The 16,113-nt window shown below is 45.3% G+C and overlaps 1 protein-coding gene across 14 annotated transcripts in view; it reads left to right on the forward strand.

Moving 5' to 3' along the window:
- fbrsl1 (fibrosin-like 1) overlaps positions 1-12,704 on the forward strand; it is a 1,210,587-nt gene extending 1,197,883 nt beyond the window's left edge. For all 14 annotated transcript variants that reach the window (XM_072468583.1, XM_072468681.1, XM_072468689.1 and 11 more), the window contains 3 exons: positions 6,023-6,106; positions 6,809-7,034; positions 10,053-12,704. In XM_072468583.1, coding sequence (XP_072324684.1) covers positions 6,023-6,106; positions 6,809-7,034; positions 10,053-11,283 — 1,541 coding nt within the window. In that variant the 3' untranslated portion in view covers positions 11,284-12,704. The remainder of the gene's footprint in view (positions 1-6,022; positions 6,107-6,808; positions 7,035-10,052) is intronic.
- Positions 12,705-16,113: the final 3,409 nt, after the last annotated feature.

A 16,113-nucleotide genomic window follows, 5' to 3' on the forward strand; every position in this document is an offset into this window, starting at 1 on the left:
CCCGTGGTAATAGTTGAAGGAGTAGTTTTGTTTCACAACTACACAGGACTTGGGCATTGTTGCTGCTCAAGCTGACAGCAAAAGTTTTTATTTTATTGCTTTCATGAAAATATTTGCAATTGTCATTCTTCAACCACCTACATCTGGCTCTGACAGAAAACAGCGTAAGCCAAATCCAGGCTGACTACAAATAAGCGACACGGTAGCACAGTGGTTAGCACTGTTGCTTCACAGCGCCAAGGTCCCAGGTTCGATTCGCGGCTTGGGTCACTGTCTGTGCGGAGTCTGCACATTCTCCCCGTGTTTGCGTGGGTTTCCTCCGGGTGCTCTGGTTTCCTCCCACAAGTCCCAAAAGACGTGCTTGTTAAGTGAATTGAGCATTCTGAATTCTCTCTCTGTGTACCCGAACAAGCGCGGGGTGTGGTGAATACGGGATTTTCAAACTACCTTTGTTGCAGTGTTAATGTAAGCCGACTTGTGACAATAAAGATTATTATTATAAATTGCAGTGACCCATCTATATTAATATTAAACAAGAGATTGGTTTGCCACTAAAACTCCATTTATGCGCAGCAAGCAATAAATGCTGGCCTTGTCAATGACAGCCACGCACCAATAATGGAGGGAGGAGTTGAAAAAAGGAATGTTTCTGGATCTGGAAAGGAACAGCCAGCACGAGCATTAGTCCAAATCCAGTAATAACAACACATGTGAGCTGTGTGTGTAGAAGTGATTGTGAGACAGCATTGTGACTGAGTTACTGTATGTGAATGCGAATGAGTGAGGGTGCCCATGAGTGTGAGCACCTTTGAGTGCATGAATAACAGTGCAATAGGAATGAGTGCGTGAGAGAATATTGGCACCTTTGAAAATATTCTTTCATTAGGGGCCAATGCAGTCTCGTCCCGATGCGCGTGTCCCAGCTGCCTGCGAGGTCTTTGTGGAGGCCATGCTGAGCTCCTTGCAGCAGGGAGTGTGGCTGTGATGTATCGGCCCAGGGCCCCACAACTCCCCAATTTCCCACTGGAACAATTATAAATATCTTCAAGATGGATGTGATGAAGGCCCTTTTATCTGAACCAACACTTACTAAGTCAGGGAGAAATATAGACTTTGATTCTGCGCTCCAGCTCGCCACCGCGATTCACCCTTCCCGCTGCAGAAACTGGAGATTTTGTTGAGCACCAAATTCTCCGTCCTCGCCGGCAGCGAGGCAGACTAGCAGTGGAGAATCCCACCCGTAGGCAGCTGTAGTTTTAATGTGAATGACAGTTATGTTACACAGCAATTACTTTTCACTCTGGGTTTTTCATGTGCTGTGGGTAAATGGGAAGAAATGCAAGATATTGGGAATTTAAATTGCATAGGTAGTGAGTTAGGTTCAAATTACCCCTTAAATGTCAGAAATTAAATTGGAGTTGGCACAGGGGCATTATAATAATAAGAATCTTTGTCACAAGTAGGCTTACATTAACACTGCAGTGAAGTTACTGTGAAAAGCTCCTGGTCGCCACATTCCGGCGCCTGTTCAGGAGGGAGAATTCAGAAAGTCCAAATCACCTAACAAGCATGTCTTTCAGGACTTAGTTTCAATCCTGTGAGGATAAGAAACATGCGAGAGACAAATTGAGCATGACATCACAAGGGCTCAGTGTTTTGCTCTTACATTGGATGAAAGATCAAACTCCAGGATCTTAAAAAAAAAACAGCTTAACCAAAAAGTCTGGATATTTTCTATTACTGTATTTGAATACGTGAACAGGTGCAGAAACAACAAAAACAAGTATTCTCTCACCCAGACTTCATTTTTTAATGACTTCATTTTTTAAGAACAGTACAGCACAGTACAGGCCCTTCAGCCCACTATGTTGTGCCGACCATTTATCCTAATCTAAGATCAACCTAACCTACACCCCTTCAATTTACTGCTGTCCATGTGCCTGCCTAAGAGTCGCTTAAATGTCCCTAATGACTCTGACTCCACCACCTCTGCTAGCAGTGCATTCCACACACCCACCACTCTCTGTGTAAAGAACCTACCTCTGACATCTCCCCTATACCTTCCTCCAATCACCTTAAAATTATGTCTCCTCGTGACAGCCATTTCCACCCTGGGGAAAAGTCTCTGGCTAGCCACTCTATCCATGCCTCTCATCACCTTGCACATCTCTATCAAGTCACCTCTCTGCCTTCTTCGCTCCAGTGAGAAAAGCCCTCGCTCCCTCAATCTTTCTTCAGAAGACATGCCCTCCAGTCCAGGCAGCATCCTGGTAAATCTCCTCTGTACCCTCTCCAAAGCATCCACATCCTTCCTATAGTGAGGCGACCAGAACTGGACACAATATTCAAAGTGTGGTCTAACAAGGTTTTATAAAGCTGCAGCAAAACCTCGCGGCTGTTAAACTCAATCCCCCTGTTAATGAAAGCCAACACACCATACGCCTTCTTAACAACCCTATCAACCTGGGTGGCAACTTTGAGGGATCTATATACGTGGACCCCAAGATCTCTCTGTTTCTCCACACTTCCAAGAATCCTGCCTTTAACCCTGTATTCAGCATTCAAATTCGACCTTCCAAAATGAATCACTTCACATTTACCAAGGTTGAACTCCATCTGCCACTTCTCAGCCCAGCTCTGCATCCTGTCAATGTCCTGTTGTAACCTGCAACAACCCTCCACACTATCTACAACTCCACCAACCTTCGTGTCATCGGCAAACTTACTAACCCACCCTTCCACTTCGTCATCCAAGTCATTTATAAAAACCACAAAGAGCAGAGGTCCCAGAACAGATCCTTGCGGGACACCACTGGTCACCGACCTCCAGGCGGAATACTTTCCATCCACTACCACTCGCTGTCTTCTTTCGGCCAGCCAATTCTGTATCCAGACAGCCAAATTGCCCTGTATCCCATGTCCCCTAACTTTCAGAATGAGCCTACCATGGGGAACCTTATCAAATGTCTTACTGAAATCCATATACACCACATCCACTGCCCGACCTTCATCAATAATTTCCCTATTCCCTTTTTTGAATAGGGGAACAACATTCACCTCCCTCCAATCATCCGGTACTACTCCAGTGGAGAGTGAGGACGTAAAGATCATCGTCAACGGCGCAGCAATCTCCTCCCTCGCTTCCCGTAGTAACCTTGGGTATATCCCGTCAGGCCCAGGGGACTTATCTATCCTGATGCTTTTCAACATTTCCAGCACATCCTCCTTAATATCAACCTGTTCAAGTCTATTAACCTGCTTCACACTGTTCTCATGGGCAACAAGGACCCTCTCTCTAGTGAATACTGAAGCAAAGTATTCACTTAGGGCCTCCTCCATCTCTACAGACTCGAGGCACAAGTTCCCTCCACTATCCCTGATCGGCCCTACTCTCACTCTGATCATCCTCTTATTTCTCACAAGTGTAGAACGCCTTGGGGTTTTCTCGAATCCTTCCTGCCAGGGCTTTTTCATGCCCCCTTCTAGCTCTCCTCAGTCCATTTTTGAGTTCCTTTCTGGCTACCTTGTAACCCTCTCGAGCCGAGTCAGATCCTTGCTTCCTCAACCTTACGTAAGCTTCCTTCTTCCTCTTGACTAGAAGCTCCACTTCTCTTGTCATCCAAGGCTCCTTCACCTTACCATTCCTTCCTCGTCTCAGTGGGACAAAACTATCCAGTACTCACAGCAAGTGCTCCTCAAACAACCCCCACATTACTGTTGTGCATTTCCCCAAGAACAATTGTTCCCACTTTATGCTCCTCAGCTCCTTTCTAATAACAGCATAATTTCCTCTCCCCCAATTAAATACCTTCCCATACATGGAGTTCCTATCCCTCTCCATGACTATGGTAAAGGTCAAGGAGTTGTGGTCACCGTCACCGAAATGCTCTCCCACCGAGACATCTGACACCTGGCCTGGTTCGTTGCCGTGCAATATGGTCTCTTTCCCCCCCCCCCCCCCCCCCCCCCCCCCCCCCCCCTCCCTAGTCGGCCTATCTACATATTGAGTCAGGAATCCTTCCTGTACACACCTGACAAAATCTGCTCCATCCAAACCATTTGCACTAAGGAGGTTCCAGTCAATGTTAGGGAAGTTGAAGTCCTCCATGACAACAACTGTTACTTCTGCACTTTTCCAAGATCTGACGCCCAATCTGTTCCTCTATCTCTCGGTCTATAGAAAACTCCCAATAAAGTGACTGCTCCTTTCTTGTTTCTGACTTCCACCCATACTGACCCAGTTGGCAAACCCTCCTCAACTACCTCCTTTTCTGCAGCTGTGGTGCACTCCCTAATTAACAGTGCCACTCCCCCTCCTCTTTTACCTCCCTCCCTATTCTTCTTAAAACATCTAAACCCCAGAACATCTAACAACCATTCCTGCCCCTGTGAAATCCATGCCTCCGTAATGGCCACAACATCGTAGTTCCAAGTCGTGACCCATGCTCTAAGTTCATTTCCTTTATTCCTGACACTCCTTGCATTGAAACAGACACGCTTTAACCCATTCCCCTGAGTGCAAACTTTGCCCTATTATCTGTCTATCCTTCCTCACAAGCTTGCTGCATAATATTTCTGCCTGTTCAACAGCTACCCTATCCTCTGATCCACAGCTCTGGTTTCCATCCCCCTGCCAAACTAGTTTAAACTTTCCCGAAGATCTCCAGCAAACCTCCCACCCAGGATATTCGTACCCCTCCAGTTTAGGTGCAATCCGTCCTTCATGTGCAGGTCCCACCTTCCCCAGAAGATATCCCATGATCCATATATCTGAAGCCTTCCCTCCTGCACCAGCCCTGTAGCCACGTGTTCAGCTGCACTCGCTCTCTGTTCCTTGCCTCACTTGCACGTGGCACCGGTAGCAATCCTGAGATCACTATTCTGCTTGTCCTGCTCTTTAGCTTCCAACCTAACTCCCTAAAATCACTTTTTAGATCCTCATCCCTTTTCTCAGCTAAGTCGTTGGTGCCTATGTGCACCACGACTTCTTGTTGCTCCCCCTTAAGAACCCTGTAGACTCGATCCGAGACATCCCTGGCACCCGGGAGGCAACATACCTTCCGGGAGTCTCGCTCGCGACCACAGAATCTCCTATCTATTCCCCTAACCATTGAGTCTCCTGTCACTATTGCTTTTCTATTCTCCCCCCTCCCCTTCTCAGCCACAGAGCCAGACTCAGTGCCAGAGACCTGGCCGCTAGGGCCCTCCCCCGGCCACGAGGGATCCCTGCACTGTCTGCCCGTTCGGTTTCCTTCCCCTGACTGTAACCCAGCTACTCTTGTCCTGTACCTTGGGTGTGGCTACCTCCCTGTAACTCTTCTCTATCACCCCCTCTGCCTCCCGGATGATCCGAAATTCATCCAGCTTCAGCTCCAGTTCCCTAACACGGTCACTGAGGAGCTGGAGTTGGGTGAACTTCCCGCAGGTATAGTCAACGGGGACACCGGTGGTATCCCTCACCATCCCACATCCTACAGGAGGAGCATGCAACTGCCCTAGCCCCCATTCCCTCTTGCCTTACAGAATATAGCTGCCCTGTGGACCAACTGGAACTCCGCCCTCCGACTCTGCTCCCAGTCAGCTGCACTCTCTGTAAACTCCCGGCTCCCTTCACGCACTTGAGGAAATGTAGGAAATGAAATGAAAGGAGCACCTTAATCCCTCCTCACCTAACTCCCTCAGTCACCAAACTCTCACTATAGCACTCAAATGCACCCAAATTCAGCACTCAGTACAAACCTTTAAACATTTTGACCATCTTTTGAAAGGATTGTATTCATTGAGAGAAGTTTTATTAGGCAGCTGACTGTGTAGCTTTGAGCATTAAGAAAGGAAGCTCGATGCTGGCAAGTTTGAAAGTGAACTGTTTCTACATCAAACCTTCACAAAGCAAGATCAGCACCAGCTCTGGGTAAATACCCCCCTCGATTCAGTCTGAAAGGTGAAATGTGTGTCCTCAGACCTGAAAGATGGGCTTTTCTGGAAGTGGTTGACTGTCTTTTAAATCCATGATTTCTTTCAGATCCATTCAGTCGATCAAACACCTATGGTGGCCTTGGAAACCTCAGCACTAGTGCCTTCGGAGGATTAGGCAATCCAGCACTTGGTTAGTACATGCTTGTATTGTAAAGCTGAAGTACCATTATTCTTTGTGTTGTCAAAACAGTTCCTTAAGATGATATATTTATTTAGGCAGGCGCACAGTTGCTTGTTTCGACTGGCTTGGGCTGTTTGCCAATGTGTTTTCTTCATGCAAAAGTTAAGTTATTTTAATGGGCCATTGCTATCTGAACATGTCTTGCCTGAGACTTTGCCAAGTTTTATTTTAAACTGAAGGATGCAGTTGATGATGTGATAATATTGCATTGCTGATCCCGACATCTAAATCTGGTAACTGTTGCCTTAGTGCAGATCACGTAGCAGCTCCCCCATCAGTGTGAACCTTCTCGGTCAACCAACACTGCAAGCGTCAGACCGAGTTTTTAAATGTTAACTGATTCAGGAAGTCAAACTATCTGGGTGTAACCCAGTCTTAAAGGCTGTGTAGGTGCAGGCCTCCTGCAGTGTTGCTGTTTGGTGACATTGCAGTGACATGGAGTATCTGCTATCAAGATGAGGTGCCTTGTCTTTACCGAATGCGCAACTCAGCAACTCGACTGAATGCCGGCTGAGGCTAAACTTCAAACCCTGCTCCAAGAGTTTTTTTTGTTTTCTTACAATGTAACATTTTGATTTATACTGCATGATATTTTTTAACCGTCTTCCAATACTCACTCTGCCTGTTTTCCTCCATGTTCCACTTTCTTAGCTTCCAACAGCATGTTTGGTCACAAAGAAGGTCCAGGTATGCAGACCCTCAACAGTGCTCACGAACCGTGGAACCGCCTCCATCGAACTCCCCCTTCATTTCCAACCCCACCACAATGGCCAAAGCCCGGGGAGCCTGAGCGAAGCTCCTCAGTAACTAATCATGACAGAGATCGAGATTTGGAGAAAAGAGAATCTTCACTTAAAAGTGACCGAGAGAAAGAAAGGTACCTGCTGAACTAAACTTGTTCCTTTGTTTAGTAGTTGTTGTTTTTTTTACAGGCAGTTTCCCCTGTCTGAACACACAATCTCCTTTGTGGAGGGCAGCACGGTGGCGCAGTGGTAGCACTGTGTCCTCACGGCGCCGTGGTCCCAGGTTCGATCCCGGCTCTGGGTCACTGTCCGTGTGGAGTTTGCACATTCTCCCCGTGTTTGTGTGGGTTTCGCCCCCACAACCCAAAGATGTGCAGGGTAGGTGGATTGGCCACACTAAATTGCCCCTTAATTGGTAAAAATGAATTGGGTACACAACATTTTTTTTTTTTTTAATCTCCTTTGTGTATTGAAAGATTAAATCCTTTTAATCCTTCCATCTTTCCCCTCTGCAGTTTCATGTTTTCAAGGTGGTTCCATAGACATTGGGTTTCCACCAGCACTTTCCCAAAGGCCACAATCCAAGCAGGAATGGGAACTTGCTGCAAGGAATTTAACCACAGGGCGATCTAATCTTTGGGCAGCGTTCAGTTACGACTGAGATTGTTGGCTGGTGGTCAGCAAACCCCTAATGACAAGCTCGTCCTCTCTTCCCATCACCCACTTGACTTTAGAGCCAGTTGTAATGCCTCTGGCAGTGATGTGACTCAACATAAGAGCATGAACTGAAACTCGGCCTCCTATGCCCAGCAATGAAGACTGGACAATCTGGAACATTTTGTTACATGGTCATACAATCCATTCTGCCAGACTCCTACCTTGTCCCCAGAATGGTCTCCTATTGCGTCCAGTGCACGAGGTCCCAGCCCACGCTGGGAGCCCTCCTAAAGGGCAAAGCCTCACCTTTTTCAAGCCAGTGACACTAACGGGGAATGGTCTCCTTGCAGTGGGACATCCCACATCTCGTATTGCAGTGGGACGCAGTAGAAAGAAGGACCCCATATTGGGATACAGAACTAAGCAGCCGTGAGTCGCAGTTTCCAGCATTTTGTGATGTGCCCATCTCAGTTTGGACACCCATGCTCATGGAATACCCTCCGTGACCCTGCATATTGCAGCAAGGCAGAGCTGTAGGCATGATCCCAGTTTGTGTTAAGGCCAATGCCAACATTTATTTGTAATGTGGAAAAGAATGTTAACATTAAGGGCAGCACAGTAGCATTGTGGATAGCACAATTGCTTCACAGCTCCAGGGTCCCAGGTTCGATTCTGGTTTGGGTCACTGTCTGTGCGGAGTCTGCACATCCTCCCCGTGTGTGCGTGGGTTTCCTCCGGGTGCTCCGGTTTCCTCCCACAGTCCAAAGATGTGCAGGTTGGTGGATCGGCCATGATAAATTGCCCTTAGTGTCCAAAATTGCCCTTAGTGTTGGTGGGGTTACTGGGTTATGGGGATAGGGTGGAGGTGTGGACCTTGGGTAGGGTGCTCTTTCCAATAGCCGGTGCAGACTCGATGGGCCGAACGGCCTCCTTCTGCACTGTAAATTCTATGATTAGAGGAATAATCTCTTCATTCGTAAGTTGATTTCACAAATAAGATAGGCAGAGCAAATCATGAAAGAATCAATTATAAAATCAGCTCTAGTATCGTACCTCTTAAATGCAGAGAAGCCTCTGGGAGTCCCAGCTCCAGGATATTCATTGTGTTTGAATTATACAGTACAGAAGGAAGCTGTCCAGCTGAACAGGCCTCTGCCGGCTCTTTGAAAAAGCTGCCTAATTAGTCCCACATCCCCCATCTCCCTTCCCAGAGCCTTGCATTTTCTCCTTTTTCCAGTTCCTTTGGCAGGTTATTACTGAACCTGCTTCCACCACCCCCTCAGAAGCCCCATAACTCACTACCTGAACAATTCACTTCATCACACCCCCTTATCCAAATGGTTTATTTGTCTTTGTATTATTTCTGACTTTAAACAATACCATTATTTGTTGTCAACTGATGAAATTGAACAAACATTTGGTTATTTTAGAGTTTTAGGCTTTACATAGTTGCAAGAAGTAAAGTTTAACTCTGGGATAGGCAGCTGTTCTTCAGCATCAGTAAGAAGAAAAGACCAGTTAACATTCTGAGGGCCCACACCCAATATTTCTCTTTAAAGTGCAGACTGGCCTGCTGGATATCCCCAACATTTTATATAAAAGATAAACTTGTCTAAAAACCTTCCAGAATTTCCAAATTCTGAACTAGATTTGGATAACCAAATCACCAGATTTATTTTTGCGATACATAAGAACTAGGAACAGGAGTAGGCCATCTGGCCCCTCGAGCATGCTCCGCCATTTAATGAGATCATGGCTGATCTTTATGGACTCAGCTCCACTCTCCGGCCCGTACACCATATCCCCGAATCCCTTTATTCTTTAGAAAGGTATCTATCTTTTTCTTAAAAACGTTTAAAGAAGGAGCCTCAACTGCTTCACTGGGCAAGGAATTCCAGAGATTCACAACCCTTTGGGTGAAGAAGTTCCTCCTAAACTCGGTCCTAAATCTACTTCCCCTTATTTTGAGGCTATGCCCCCTAGTTCTGCTTTCCCCGACCAGCGGAAACAACCTGCCCGCATCTATCCTATCTATTCCCTTCATAATTTTATATGTTTCAATAAGATCCCCTCGCATCCTTCTAAACTCCAATGAGTACAGTCCCAGTCTATTCAACCTCTCGTCATAATCTAATCCCCTCAACTCTGGGATCAACCTAGTGAATCTCCTCTGCACTCCCTCCAGTGCCAATATGTCCTTTCTCAGGTAAGGAGACCAAAACTGAACACAATACTCCAGATGCGGCCTCACCAACACCCTATACAATTGCAGCATAACCTCCCTAGTCTTGAACTCCATCCCTCTTGCAATGAAAGACAAAACTCCATTAGCCTTCTTAATCACCTGTTGCACCTGCACACCAACTTTTTGCGACTCGTGCACTAGCACACCCAGGTCCCTCTGCACAGCAGCATGTTTTAACATCTTACCGTTTAAATAATAATCCATTCTGCTGTTATTCTCGCATTTTAAAATAATTTGTGTGTTTTTCTAGGGACGGAGTGGAGAAGAACAGGCACTCCAATCGATCATCACCAGCATCTGCCCCTGTCAATCACCAAATCAACAATCTCATCCATAGCAACAGCCGTAGCACTAATGATCCAAACAGGCATCACAGCAGCACTGAGCGAGATCGGTCAAAGGAGCCGGAGAGAGATCACACTGACCCAATGAGGGAGTTGCCTGGCACTGAGCATAAAATCAAGGAGAACCGGTCACCACTAAAGGAAGGACAGAGTCACGAGAGGCGGCTTGCAGAGGACAATGCAAAGCCAGTTCTGAGACCCGGTTCTCCATACGGCAGAGCTGTGCTGAATGAAAGCCTGAAGCTCGGCAATTCAGTGAGCAAAGACAGCGAAAGGAAGTCGGAGCCCTCCTGCGATCTTCAGAAAATGAAAAATGACATAAAGATTAAAGAGGAGAGAAAGGAAGATAATGAGGTGTTGGTGATGGGTTCGGACTCAGCGCAGCATCCCAGGAGCAATGAGCCACCTCACCACACATCTATACACGGACTACCACTGGGTCATTCTGTGGGCCCTATGCCTATTACAATGAGCAGCATCCACCAGATGAACAACATGAATGTGCTTGACCGTGCTCGGATGGTGACGCCTTTCATAGGTATGAACCCGCTGGCGGGAAGAGAACGACTAACCCACCCCGGATTTTCTTGGGATCCTGTCCGGGATCCTTTACGAGATGCATACCGGAGTTTTGACTTGCACAGGAGGATGGAGTTCCCTCTGCGCACAGATTCCATGCACAGGTTCCCAACGCCGGCTGGTTTCTATGAGCACGACCGGTCGTATAGAGACAGGGAGCCTCATGACTACAACCATGAGCACGTTCTGGAGGTCAGGCGTGAGCAGGAGCGCTTGCGGCACACAGATGAAAGAGAACGCTTGCATCTACGGGAAGAGTTTGACCGTGCCAGGTTGCATGCCTTGCATACATCAGCCATGGACAGTCACCTGGCACATGTCCCATCCTTTATGCCTCATTTAAGCGGAATGCACTACCCGAGGTTAAGTCCATCCACTGCCAATCATAATGGTATTTTGAACAGGACCCCACCAACTGCAGCATTGAGTGCCCCACCTCCTCTGGTACCAGCAGGCAGTGCAAGGTCTGTGTCTCCCCGGAGGACTACCCCACTCACTAACTCAGAGTCCCGCGACTACTCCCCTTCTCGTAATCCCAAAGAAGTTGAGGCGAGGTAGTTTTTGGACCTGGTGAAAGAGTTGTCCTGTGGAAGAGATCCTTAGATTTAAATAATGCACTGCAACAAGAAGAGAACACTGTAAATTTATAGAATTGAAGCACAGTGGGGAGGGTTAAAAAGTCTGAACTTTGATACCAGAAGATTGCTTATAATTGGAATTAATATATTATCAATTATAAATCTCTAGATTTCTTTGTGCAGAGAATTCTGAAATCATGTTTGTACATTTTTCCAATATTTGAAATCTAATTTGTATGAATTTGTAATGTTTTTGTTTCACTTTAATTTTGTTTGCTTTTAAGTTTTACGTTCTGTTTTCCAGCAGTTACAGGCCTCAAACTCTTTTAATAATACCCAGGGTTTGCTATTGGTATTATTTATCAAGATATCAATTTACAATTAATCCACTGTGAGGTTTCCTATTGAGGCCAAAAAATGGACTTTCCTTTATTTGGTTCCCAGAAATGTCTGTGTACTCTGAGAAATGTACAAATCTGAATTTGTTTTGCCTTATTAACAATTACAAGATATGCAGAAGAGGTCCCTGTGGTTCCTGTACAAATGTAAATATTCTGTTGATACTCCGAACATGCTAATTAAATTCTTTACTTAGGTAGCCTTTATAAAGGGTTTCTGAAACCAGAACAGCTCACTGGATATTTGTAGCACAGTTATTCCTATAGTGTCATGTGGAAGTGTGCTTGAAGCTCAGTTTCAGAGAAGCATATTCAATTCAACTATGCAAGAACCGCAGGCAGGTCTTTCACAAAGGCTGCGCATCCAGGCTAATGGCAGCACACAGTGGGGGGGAACACTTACTGCGTGTAACGGGGGGTGGGGGGGGGACAAAATGCAAATCCATTAAGAGACACGGAACAGACTGCATTTACAAGAGAGCGAAAGAGAGAAGAAAACTGTTGGACCAATGAGGCACCCAGTTCAGAGAGAGGTTTTATTTCTCAATCCACAACACAGACAATAATGATAAACATTGTATTGGGCAGAAATTCTTAGTGGCTGACAAGGACATTCAGCGTGGGCCTTGTGTAATTGTGCAGTGTTTTTATGGAATCTGTATACAAGACAAAGTAGTATTTTAGGGTCAAAAATCTCATGGTAACATTTCTGATAAAATACTGTTAGCAATTAAGTCCTTAAACAGATGTTTCTTGCAGTGTGGTTCTGGCTGAACGACTGCACGACTCTTTATTTCTTGGTCATATGTAAATTTTGCCATGTTTTACTTGCTGGACAAAAAAGCAGCATCTGTGTTTATATATCTGGGCTTTTACTCTGTACTTACTTCATACATCAGCTGCCATTTCCTCATTTCTGCTCTGTACTTTGGTTTCTGTATTTTAAACAGACTTGATTCCTGTAGATCGATGAGACAAATACAGCATTGATTTTGAGACAAAATGGTTGTTTGTTTGTTGTGTCACAGACTGTACAGATGGATCTGTTTAACACCACCACTTGTGAGCTGTTGATGCAAAATTGTTTTGACAATCCCCGCAAGTGATTCTGTCTGCCCGTGGCAATGCCTCCTTTTAATATTCAGCTGAGAAATATATAGTCGGTGGTCACAATACAGACTCTCGAGTGGAAAGATCCCTCATCGATAATGCTGGCTTTGTTTTTCTGCTCATTGACTATGTGGAAAAAAAGCCTATTGCATTTGCAGTTTATCGCCCTGTTTCACTTATTGTAAAATAGTATATTGTTAATCTTAACTGCAATTCTCTCAGCACAATTTACAATAGGTCCACTCATCCATCTAACCCCCACAGCAAGCTCATACGATTAGCATATGAAGGAGCAGTGCCACCCATCCATTGTTTCATTCTATTCAGCACTCACATAGACTTTCATGTTATTGATGTATTTGTACCAAGATCACCTTCACCCTGTTAAAACGAGCATCTGTTCACTTCATTTATGAAAGTTTAAACCGAGCCTCCATTCACTAAGTCAAGAGATGATCTTCTCTTGACTTATTGTGAAGTAATTGCTTGTGATGTGGGGTTTTAAAAAATGTTGATAAAAGGGTTTTGCTGGTTACCTTATGAAGAATGTTTATACATGCATCACACTGGCACTATCGCGCATTAAAAGCCTGGAATACGGACCCCCGGCATCACAGCTAGTGAAACGGTGAACTTCTGATCTGTGGAGACCTCCAGTTACATCCACATTCTTTGCTGAATTAATTGATCTCCGCTCGTGCAGCGCCAGGGAATGCTGCAGTTGACCTCAGTACCCTTGGATTAGAGAAGAGAAACAGAAGACACCGATTGAAGTGGTTGGCAAAAGAATCAATGGCGACAGGAAGAAAAGTGTTTTTCCAAAGGGAATTGGGAAAGCACCCAGAGAGAGAATTTTCAGGGATACGGGGAAAGGACAGGACGGGTGGGACTAGCTGAGTTGATCCTGCATTGAACCAGCAAAGAAGTGATGGGCCAAATGGCCTCCTTTCTGTGCTGTAACCGTTCTATGATAAGCTCAGGATTATCACTGAGAAAAATCATTCCTCGTGAGTCTCACATTCCTGTGTAGTCATGAATTGTGCTTCAGAGCAGAGTTGTAAGGCATTTTCAAATATTTGCAATCCATTTGAACATTATCTTGATGCATCAAAGGAAAATCGCACATTGTGTCAAACCTTACAAACTGCACTTGTCATGTGTGAGCAGACGCTCATTAAAACAAGGTGCAACTGTGTGAATCTATGAACAAAAGCTAGACTTGGAAACCTGACATTCTGAAACTTCTCAATCACAAATGTCACTACATTTAAATATTGCAATATCTCACTTAAACATAGGATAATTAAGTTCTTCAATACTGCAAAATAATGTGTACGTTTTTCAGAATATCCCTTCGAATTTGATTGAAGTGCTTTAACTTATTTCCTCGGTGCTATCCTTACTTGGCCTACAGTAAGCAGGAACAGAGACAATCATTTCCACGTCATTTTTCTGATCAGTAGCGAGACTTGATTTCAGATGAGGTGACTCATTTAGAAGTAACCTAGCTTCACTAATTTAAATTACATTTATCTTCCGATTTAAACTTGCAGCACAGAATGAAGCCATTCATTCCATCAAGCCTTTGCTTGTCCTAACTCTCACCGGAGTTACCTCAGAATCATATTTCCCTGCTCTTTTCCCATAAGAAAGATTTCAAAGAACGAAGAAAATTACACCACAGTAACAGGCCCTTCGGCCTTCCCAAGCCTGCACCAACCATGCTGCCCTTCTGAACTAAAAACCCCTACCCTTCCAGGGACCATATCCCTCTATTCCCATCCTATTCATGTATGGGTGGCATGGTAACACAGTGGTTAGCACTGTTGCTTCACAGCGCCAGAGTCCCAGTTTCGATTCCCGGCTTTGGTCACTGTCTGTGCGGGAGTTTGCATGTTCTCCCCGTGTCTGCGTGGGTTTCCTCCGGGTGCTCCGGTTTCCCCCCACAAGAGTCGAAAGACGTGCTTGTTAGGTAATTTGGACATTTTGAATTCTCCCTCTGTGTACCCGAACAGGTGTCAGAGTGTGGCAACTAGGGGATTAATTGCAGTGTTAATGTAAAGAGCCAACTTGTGACAATAAAGATTATTATTATTTGTCAAGGCGCCCCTTAAAAGTCACTATCGTAACTGCTGCCACGACCTCCCCCAGCAGCAAGTATCCTTTTATGTTCTTCCGTTTCACATATTTACCAATTCCTTTTTAAATAATTGAGATGCAAGGGGGTATTTTCTGGCCATTCTCACCAACGGGATCAACGGCAAACACCCTGGGGGCGTGTGGTGGTCCAATGGGGGAATCCTATTGACGGCTGTGAGACCAGAAGGTCCTGCTGCTGGCCAATAGCAGGCCGCTTCCTACCACCGAGAAACATGGCGCGCATGGCACGCAGAAAATCCTCCCCACCCCCGTCTCAGTAGGTCCTTGTAAATAATTCTAGGTTCTCGGTAAAAAAACATTGCACCTTGTGTCATTGTTCTTTCAATAAAGTTACTGTCCAGTCGCTACCTATTTGTTAGCCAATGGAAGCAATCTTTCACCCTGCATCTCAAATTGAAAATCTCAGGAAGACCCTCATTAACTATTCCAGTGGAAAGGTAACATTTATCATGTCTTTGTACGCAAGTATAACCTCATTCTTGTTTTCAGATGTTGTAACCTTTCGCGTGTTTACCTCCAATAGTGGCTCTTCTATATTCTCCTCAGCTACTCAACCAGTCCCATTGTCACCGACGTCTGTTAAAAGCAACCAAAATATTGTAAACCATCCCCAAGATATTCTCCTTCTCAACTTGCCATTTCTCAAAAATCGAGCGGAACAAGAAATGTTGGAAGCACTCAGCAGGTCAGGCAACATCTTATCGACTATGATACCGCAGTCCTCTCTATTTGTGGAGACCAAGTACAGATTAGGTAACTGCTTTACCGAACCGCTCCATTCCGTCTCGGAATCCCACCCTAAGCTTCCTGTGGCACATCAGTTCCTTGTCACTCTATTACAAGTGATTGCAACGAAAGTTCAAGAAATAGTTTTTCACTGGGCACATCGGCTTCCAGCCTTAATACTAGAAACAAGGGAATTGTCAAAAGAAAAATAGCTACCCTCAATCTAGCCTCACGTCTACATTCTATCATCCTGGTAGTCAAATGATACAATTATATTGAAGTTGTTGACAAATCGCAGCAATCAATTTCCAACAATGAGTCTACAACAGACCCAACAAGGTGAGGAATCCCCCAGTGGTGAGGCTTTAGGTGTCAAGTAGCCTATTTCTCCCAAGCACTTCACAATTGCCACATGT

The sequence above is a fragment of the Scyliorhinus torazame genome, chromosome 1 (genome assembly GCF_047496885.1).
Source record: "Scyliorhinus torazame isolate Kashiwa2021f chromosome 1, sScyTor2.1, whole genome shotgun sequence".
Classification (NCBI taxonomy): Eukaryota; Metazoa; Chordata; class Chondrichthyes; order Carcharhiniformes; family Scyliorhinidae; genus Scyliorhinus; species Scyliorhinus torazame.